The 9,463-nt window shown below is 35.1% G+C and overlaps 2 protein-coding genes across 2 annotated transcripts; both read left to right on the top strand.

Annotated features, from left to right (window-relative positions):
* The first annotated feature begins 3,074 nt into the window (after nucleotides 1–3,074).
* LOC121728788 lies at nucleotides 3,075–4,057 on the top strand. The gene has a single exon (XM_042117069.1). The coding sequence runs from the start codon at nucleotides 3,153–3,155 to the stop codon at nucleotides 4,032–4,034; it is 882 nt and encodes a 293-aa protein (XP_041973003.1). The 5' UTR covers nucleotides 3,075–3,152; the 3' UTR covers nucleotides 4,035–4,057.
* A 1,254-nt stretch (nucleotides 4,058–5,311) lies between these two features.
* Nucleotides 5,312–6,741, top strand: LOC121728698. Its single transcript, XM_042116932.1, has 4 exons — nucleotides 5,312–5,431; nucleotides 5,654–5,794; nucleotides 5,932–6,085; nucleotides 6,428–6,741. The coding sequence occupies exons 1-4, from the start codon at nucleotides 5,383–5,385 to the stop codon at nucleotides 6,561–6,563; spliced, it is 480 nt and encodes a 159-aa protein (XP_041972866.1). The 5' UTR covers nucleotides 5,312–5,382; the 3' UTR covers nucleotides 6,564–6,741.
* Nucleotides 6,742–9,463: the final 2,722 nt, after the last annotated feature.

Raw genomic sequence — 9,463 nt, 5'->3', positions numbered from 1 at the left:
AGATTCATAATTAAATTTTAATGTGCTTAATTGAAATTTCAATTCAATTTATTATTCTCAATGCATGATGAATTTCAGTAACAATTCATAACTGCTAGCCCATCTATCAATGCATCTAGCGGCTTTGCGTCTTTTGGAGGCGTTGTTATTTACAGGTTGCACTTGCTCTCACTTTATTCCATAAAGTTAATATACCTAGCGGAATAGAGAAACAAAGGCCTGAGCAAGAGAGATGTCACTATAAGTAACACTGCGTGGTAAAAAGAGACGTGCGATACATGAGTCATGACACTCTTTTTTGACGTCCAGTCGGCACGTGCCGCACGTCCACAATTTAATCTCATAGAAATCATGTTCAATCATGCTTGACACATATTTTTACACACATATGAAATCAATTTCGGTTTCGTTTGACAGCTCGAGATTGTTGCTCAATTCCGCTAGGTAGGTATATTAACTTTATGCTTTATTCCAAGCTCTCCGTGCATCACGGCCTGAATACCGGTGTATCGTATTTCTCTTCAAAACGCCTATTATTTACTTACTCGTAAGTCATAAGTCATAACTCATGATATTGATCTGTGACAAATACCTATCAGCCCAGCGTTCATACATTTCTGACCATTACTCTTTAGCACAGATGTCTCCAGTGTGATTTGTTGTCAGGTATTGTTTTAGTTGCTTTATTATTTCATACATTTCCTAGGTAGTCGTTAGCATTCGCGTTGCAACTGTCTATTAAAGTATGAGAAGTTGGCTGGTATTATTTCAGGTACGCTTAAGTAAATTCCCATAACATCATTATTTATGCATCGCACAATGTGATAGTAGGTTTAAAAATTTCAATAAAATTAGGCCAAGTGAATATACCTAGAATTAAGAAAGATTACCTATAAGCGAGTGATAAGGTAAGTATATTAATTTGGCCTAATTTTCGATGTGTTCAGATCTTGGGTTGCTTATAAGATAGTCGATAAATTTAATCGGATAGGATTATATTTAGAACTAGATGACGCCCGCAAATCCGTTGCCCCAAAATTCGTTTATCACATGTAATTTTTCGGGAAAAAAATATCCTATGTCCTTTCCCGGGACGCAAAGTGAATCCATACCAATAAGCAAAATCGGTTCAGCGGTTTGGGTGTGAAGAGGTAGCAAAGTGCAAACAGACAGACACACTTTCGCATTTAAAATATTTGTATGGATTAATTAAATTAAATCACAGCATAGGCTGATGAAGGTAGATTATAGGGTTTCTGTAGAAATATCAAATAAGTAAGTATAAGTAAGGATACTGATCTGTACGTAACTATTTTATAGTGCCTACAGAAAACGTAGCCAGTTATTAGTTTACAATAACAACTTTTATTAAACGTACAGTACACGTCTTTACTCTTTTGTTACCGATAAGTACTTTTATAAAAATATCACACTAATCATTAATCACAAAGGCGAAAGTTTAGGAGTTTGTATGTTTGTTACTTCTTCACGTCTAAACGGCTGGATCGATTTCAATAAAATTTGGTACTTATAGAGTTAGTTAATAATACCCTGGATTTACACGCTACTTTTTAATGTGGGAAAATATCACAATTTGTTTTCCCTAATAAACCGCGGGTAGCACCGCGGGGCACAGCTAGTACGCAATAAAGTACAAATGTAAAAAAAAACATAATATAAATGCAATATAAATGTCAATGAACTTACCATTATAATATAAATTCAGTAGCAACTCGTAATATTTTTCAATGCACTTCGAGAATCCGCGTATCGTTTTCGTTTTAGCGCGCGAAATGTAATCGCGCGTCACGTACGGCTGTCTTTGGAACTTTGGATTGTGTTGTCAGCGGTTAGTGAGGCTACCATCGCGGCCTACCATGCCGCTCACCGCTCCCTCGCAACTTCTATCTACCACGTGATGCGTTTGAAAGCACTATCATTGAGAATTTTGTAGAGCACAATAATTGTAAGCGCAATCTTAGTGGGTACTGAGTTACTAACTACTGCCTATTTCGGTAAGAATTCCCCCATAGCACAGGCTGTGCCTAGTAATTGGCAATTTATTAAAACGTTGTTGATTGGTTAATTTTTGTAACGTTAGCTAATCAAAACCGGAAACCGAAGCCGCAGAAATTGGGCAATTATGGATAAGACGTAATATATATAAGGATAAGTTTAGGATGGGAATGAAAGTTGGCACACGCCCGTTCCTTAGCCTCCGATTCCTCTAAGCTCACGAGCCTACCAAAGTATTCAACAAATGTCATAAAAAATATTTAGTTATCTGCTAAGTATTATTTACATTTTTTTGTGATATTATGGTGATTGGTTATAATATATTTTGAGCCTACTTACTACTTAGTCATGGTCATATTGGTCATGGTAGTAGAAACAACGGAAGGTTGTAACTTGTAAGGATAAAACATCTCATTTTTGGGAGGGTCTTTCAAATAAAGAAATTTTCTTTAGGGTGACTACCTTATTTTCCTGTTCTGAGGTGACTACCAAGTACCAACTACGTTTCTCCTAGAGACCTACCTGAGAACATCTAACCATTCAATTAACATTCGATGGGCGCTTCTCTCACAAGGTCAAAGATCAGCGGATAAACCGAAGCTCAGTCGCTACCGATGACTATCGAGGGCGTTTATTTCAAATTTTCAATGCTATTAAGCCCTCTAATTGCGGATACTATTAGGGGTTTGACTTTGGCATTCAAAGACTTTGGCTGTATGCCAATTTTTCGCAAATTACCCGAAACACCTGTTTTGACTTTCATTCTCAATTCTCCACTTTAGGCGTGCACAATTTTTCATAAGCAGCTGTTAAATGTGGTGATAAAAAATAAGCAGCATACGATTTGGCCATAGATAATATTATTTGTGATTTAGGACAATTTTTGGGGCAATTGGTACATGAAGCTTTTGAAGTTAACCGTCAAAATTCAAAATATTATCTAGGTTAAAATTTATAAGTTTTGTGTTATTTAAATATTCTTTCTGATATTTTTATCAGAAAGTATGTAAGGTACTTCAATTAATTTTAATAGTAATATTTTAATTTATATATTTTTATCCACCTTTACAGTTATTATATTTAACTGACTTACCTTATTAAAAATTTTATAAACCTTTTAAACTTATAATAATATTATGGAAGACAAAATCGAAACTGCTATGGATAAAGAACAAAACGTAGAAAAATTGACAGACAAACAAAATATTGTGAGGGAAGAAATCGAACCTGTAAAAAAAGACTTATCGAAATCAACCTCTCTGATTTCACAAAAAGAGGTTATAGGAGTAATAGATGAAAACCAACAGGAGACTGAAGGTGAAGCTGAAAAATCAAACTCCTTTGATGCTATAGAAGCCCAACAAGAGGTAGTCAAAGAGCAAAACAATGTAAAAGATTCTGTTAAGGTAATCGAACGAACTGAACTAGAAGGAACTACAACAGATGAGGTCGAGGAGATTAAATATGTAGAAGATACTGCACCAGATCCAGCTGCGCCCTACAATTTGACTGATTCCAGTGAAGAACTCAAACCGCCTTTTAAATTAAAACCAGATCAATTGGCCGAACTAGAAGAGCTTTGGAATCTATACCAGGATTACACGCCGGCTTATACCGACATAAGCGGATATATTACGGAAAAAGAATTAATTTATATGCTAAAATCACTGTTTCTGATGCCGTATACTAGTGATCAGCTTCAAGAGCTAATTGCATATTGCGTCAGGCCTCCGCATCCAGAGGGACATATTGAATTCGATCAGTTTGTTAAAATTGCTACGATAAGGTATAGAGATATTTCAATCGAAGATAACTTGCGATCGGCTTTGCAAGTTCTAGATCAGGGTGAAGGACTAATGAACCGTGATCATATGAGGGAAGTTTTGACAACTCTGGGTCATAAAATGCCTGCTAAACAGTTGAATCTTTTGATCAAAGAAGTGGATATAAGAAATGATGGCTTGATAGGTATCGAAGACGTGATGGCGACGATTTGCATAGATTTGATTTTTGAATAATTGAATAAATTTAGTTCCACATAATTAAGAACACTGATCTGAATGTGCATAATTACTTACTATAACTATTTTTGTTACAAAACAATGTTAACTATTCACATATTTTCTTAATTTTGTATTTTCATAATATTTATTACTTACTAAGTTTTGACTGTTCACTTTCTAGGCGATAATCTAAGGCTGGGTTGCACCAGAGGCGTGGTTAAAGTTAAAGTTATGGTCAAAGTTGTGGTTATATTTAAGGCAAATTTAACTTTAACCATAACTTTGACCGCAGAATTTGGTAGAAGACGTTGCTTGTCTGACAAGGCTTTAAATGAACGTGGGCGGGGGCGCTGCTGGTAAAGGAGAACTGTCAAAAATGTCCATTTTGTATGTATGATAACAGGGTTAGTTCCTTTTATCGCCACGTGCATTTAAAGCCTTGTCGAACTCTATGGTTATGGTTATATGGCGTCCATTTTTTACTTAAAGTTAAAAATGGACGACATCAAGAGTCAATACGCCATAATATTTAATCATAACCATAGAGCTCGACAAGGTTTTAAATGCATGTGGCGAAAAAAGGAACTAACGCTGTCATCATACAAAAACCGCAATTTTTGACAGTTCTCCTTTACCAGCAGCGCCCTCGCCCACGTGCATTTATAACCTTGTTGGATCAGCTGTCATCTGTCAATTTCTTCGGGCAAAGTTAAGGTCAAAGTTAAAACCTTAAGTATAACCATAACTTTAACTTTAACTTAAATTTTAACCACGCCTCTGGTGCAACCGAACCTAATAGATTTTTCACAATAATTCATAACTAGAGTTTTCAAAAGTAAATATTATGATTTTAAAAAGAGAATTAGCTGATCCGGCAAATGTTATTTTGCCTTTTAAAACGGTGTGGGGCTTCGGCTCACTGCATGCATGCATGCACATTTATTATTTTAATTACTGCTACTGCCATCTATCGACGACTACAAAAACTTAAGATAATTAATTAATAATATTAAAAAATAACTAACGTGTAAATGGTAGAATTACAGCAGTTATGAACGCAGACATCGGTAGACGGAGTTCGTGTCTATTATTATTATAGGCATTGGTAATAAACCAAAGATGTTTCTTTATAAATTATTATAGGTAGGTACATTTTATCTTTACTCCAATTTCTTATGTCAGTGCTTTACACTAATAAAATTAAAAAAAGCTCTCAAATTCCATTTGTCAAAACTGACGAAATGTCAAATGTCAATGTCAATTGTCAATAACTTTTTTGCCGTTTTGTGTTTACTGTTTACCGGGCGTAGAAAATAGAAATAAAGTATTTGTAGTTTCGTTTTCGACTATACCTTCTACGAACATGAATATTTGCTACATTTTATTTTTACTATTAAGTTTGTGCTATGAAAGTAAGTCATGTTTGGTTATGTAGTTGCGCTTTGTGACAATATGTAAGGGGTGTGGCTTTACCTGGCTTATAAATAACAATAAAGAGATCAATTCATGCAGAAATCGATGTTTAGACCTTTCATATACCTATTGTGCTAGAGCTCCTATCGATGAATGATGATGTAATATCTTGTTCCTTATATATTAAGTATAATATGTACTTAGTTGACATACATTTACAGGCTATGCTATTTGGTGTTACCAATGTACTCCTGCTACACCGGGCTGTAACACACCGTTCAATTGGCGCGGTATGGGGTACCTGGGTAACCCATGTCCTGATGTTGAAGATGTATGTGTGAAGCTCATAGAGAGGAAAGGAGGTATGTCAAAAGAATTTTATCACTTACTTATTAATGCATACAATTTAAGTTACCTACTAAAATCAGTGTGCAGCTGAAGAAATTGCTATACCTACTAAAAAAATATTATCTTATTGTAATAAACTACATATTTTCAGCAAAAGAAGTAATAACAAGAGATTGTTTGAGCAATTTTAAGGCTTTCCGTACAGACATCCCTGCTGATACTTATGAAGGCTGCCGAGTTGCAGCTAAGGATGTTAACTTGGCTAACTATGTCAACAATTCAATCAAAGAACTGGATATTAAGAGGTAAAACTTATATTATTATCAATTGTGTAATTTTCAATAGGTACTTATTAATAATTATTTAAACTGATGTCATAAACTTTTGTAAATCATAATCCACAATGTTATACTTTGTGTCTGTGATTAAATGCAAAAAATTACAACACTTCCTAGTAAGTGTCACATTTTTTTTCAAGTTATTTGGTATTTTTTGTTACTTTTACTGCATATTCCACTTTCAGCGGTAAGACCTCCTGTTTAAGTACAGGTTCTTTATTTTAAATTGTAATTTAGTTTAGTTTTGTACAAATAAAGCATTTTCTATCTATCTATATTCTCTACATATTATTGCGATTATCTTTTCAGAGATTGGTATGATGAGACAACCTGGTGCTTCTGCTTTCTTGATCACAGGTGCAACAGTGCTTCACATGTTTCACACTCAATAGTGCTTCTATGCTTTTTGAATATATTTGTTATCATTCAGAAAATAGCCTTTTGATAATGGCAAGATAAGATTCATGTTATGAATAAACTAAAGATGTAATTCCATAATTTGTTATAGACATAAAGTAAAACATAGTAATTAATTTTAATCTGTGACAATTGCCTTAGATTTATGCTTAAACTCATCAAGCCCCATACAGTCACCGGTGACCGAGACACAATAGAAATTCTGTTGTGTCTCGTTTTTCCACGATTGACGGGTTAAAAATGTTTTGAAATGTAAATATAGAAGTGAGAATTTAAAAACCCCCAATAAGTACCATTGTACAATGTATATAAGACCATGATAACATTTGAGAATCATTCTTTTTTATACTGTTAATAAGAACATTGTCAAGATATTTTATCGTTGACTTTAAATGTATGACTTCTTATTTCTTTACTTCTGGTAACTGCTTATTGAGATTTCATTTTGTATGTAAATCTTTTTTTTAGCCACACAGGACACTAATTGCATGTATGAATAACGGCCAGATCAAATATATTTAAGACTCAGAATTCAGAAAGTTCAGTGTGCAATTCCTTTTTTTCTGTGGTCTATAAGACCTAGAGGTCTTGTAGACCACAGAGAATAGATTCTCTGAACCTTAGGTATGCTATGTCCTATAGTTTAATAGTTGTATTTGTCATGTACGAAACATAGCTTGTATCGAAGATATGAAGTATCCATGTAACGAGGGTTGCCAGGCGGTTAGATAATACTGGACATAGTCAGGCTTTTTGATTGCGTGTCCAGCCAAAAATAAAGGGGGTTCGGCTTTTGTAGAGCTTTGAATCTGTAATTTCATATAAAAATCCTACAAATTTTAAATGTTTTGTGCCTGATAAGAAAGAATTTTTTTTATTTATTTATTAGATGTTAAATTCTTTAAAATATGGAAACATAAAATTTGTACACGCGCTGCTAAATGTATTGCTATACTGAGAGTATAGAGCTTAGAGAGAGTTTTGGGTATTTTTTAAACAAGGTCCAGTTAAACCGACTCCTTTGTCTGGCTTCAGTCGCTAAACCGAAAGGTTTAGCTTCGGTTTAGTGACCTAGATGTAACGGATCCGTCCAATTATTATTATTATTTGCCATACTATAATTACTGATAACATGTACATATTTCTTTGCCCGCGAGTTTTGTCGAATCTAGTTCTAAGGAGCCGCGACTTCTTATGGCCGCACTCAAAGACAAGAAGAAAGCTAGGCTGGCCGCATTGATTCGTTATATGTATTCGATTTCCGAATTTGATTTCCGTATTCGGAAATCCAAATGCATAGAATCAGTAAACAATATTCGTGTCTGAGTGCGGCAATTAGTAGGTATAAAATACTTTCTTTATTAATATGATTATTATTATTATCATCGAGGACTAAGAAATCACATAAATTGAAACATACGTAAATGACTTCTAAGTTCTAATACTAGAAGGTTGTAAAATCATTTTGTTCAAGATTTTATTTATGTTTTGTTTTTCTAAGTTTAAAAGAAACATCTGACTAGCCAATTGTGTTAAGTAGGTACCTAATTATATCAATGATATGCCGTCCATGTTTACATTTTTATAAGAATGTTATAAGTAACTAATACAATAATTATTATCATAAACCCATGTTTGATATTGTACTAGCTTGATGTTCAACATAAGTGTTTTAAATAAATTTTTACAATAAGTATTTGTTATTGTTTCATTGTTACTGCTAAACGTAATAATAATAATCATTTTATTTTCAGATATCCATAGTAAGTATTTTTTTAAGTCATTACGTTAGCAAACATTATCAGAACATTATACAAATCATCACTTCAAATGTTATTAATTTTACGGTTCACATTAAAATTATTTATTTTTATTTATTTATTTAAATCAGGCTACGTAGGCCCATACAATATATACCTTAATGACTAACATACATAAAAATTATATAAACTTAACAACTATACATTATCACGAATTAACGGCGACGTGACGCGCGCTTCATTCCGGAGTCTCCCCCGGAACCTACGGTAAACCACATCAGTCGGCCAGAATTCCTCCGCTTCAAAGGTCGGGAGAAGATGCGTCGGTACTCTCACCACAAAGGAACTGAAGTTGACCTTGTGGCGAGACTGCAGACGCTCGACCCTCAAGTGGAGGGATGTCTTCTTACTGATGTAGTCCACGACGTCTTTGACCTCCATGGACCAGTGCAGGCGGGATATGTACAGGGGCGTCGCGGGGACCTCGCTCCGCAGACGCAGCTCAGGTACATATGGCGCGGTGCCGCGATGGTTGCGGGCGGCGGGCTTCTTCTTCCTTCTCTCCACCAGTATGAAGCCCTCCTCATCGCACCTCCTGCTCTCGTCCTTGCCAGGTCGAGAAGACTTAGCCTTGCGGCTCTCCGTAGTCTTGCGACTCTTGGGGCTCTCATTTTCCCCATTTTTATGCGCCCGCGGGGGAGGCGTGGGGCGACCAGCAACAGTCGCGTAGTTTTGCTGAGTCGCCTGTGGACTCGGCGTCAATTTATGACAAAACCTATCCTATCTTTAGTCCCATTAAGATTTTCATCCATTTATCTTGAATGGGACATAATATATTTCGTAATAACTATTAAGTAATAACGCAAACCTAAATTTATACTAATTACATTTAAGTCATTATTAGTAAGTAAGTACCTAACAATAATATTATACTGTACTCGGTATGGCGGTAGCGGTCATTGACTCCCTGTAAAAAACTTGTCATTTTCTATACAAAGCCGCGATTGACAACATCTGACACTTCATTGTCAATCGCGGTTTATAAAGAAAATGACAAGTTTTTGACAGGGAGTCAATGACCGCTACCGCCATGTTTCGCTAAGTACAGTATAATAATATTGATCACTCAGGTCACTAGTAATACCCAGGGCAGTAATGGACTAGTATA

Source organism: Aricia agestis, chromosome 7, assembly GCF_905147365.1.
Source record: "Aricia agestis chromosome 7, ilAriAges1.1, whole genome shotgun sequence".
Classification (NCBI taxonomy): Eukaryota; Metazoa; Arthropoda; class Insecta; order Lepidoptera; family Lycaenidae; genus Aricia; species Aricia agestis.
The sequence above is the reverse complement of the archived record's forward strand: the minus strand, read 5'-3'. Positions and strand labels throughout refer to the sequence as shown.

Coding starts and splice junctions, on each gene's coding strand:
- LOC121728788 (XM_042117069.1), top strand. CDS start 3,153: ATGGAAGACAAAATCGAAACTGCTATGGATAAAGAACAAAACGTAGAA.
- LOC121728698 (XM_042116932.1), top strand. CDS start 5,383: ATGAATATTTGCTACATTTTATTTTTACTATTAAGTTTGTGCTATGAA. Junction 5,795..5,931: donor GCTCATAGAGAGGAAAGGAG/GTATGTCAAAAG, acceptor ACATATTTTCAG/CAAAAGAAGTAATAACAAGA. Junction 6,086..6,427: donor AAAGAACTGGATATTAAGAG/GTAAAACTTATA, acceptor TTATCTTTTCAG/AGATTGGTATGATGAGACAA.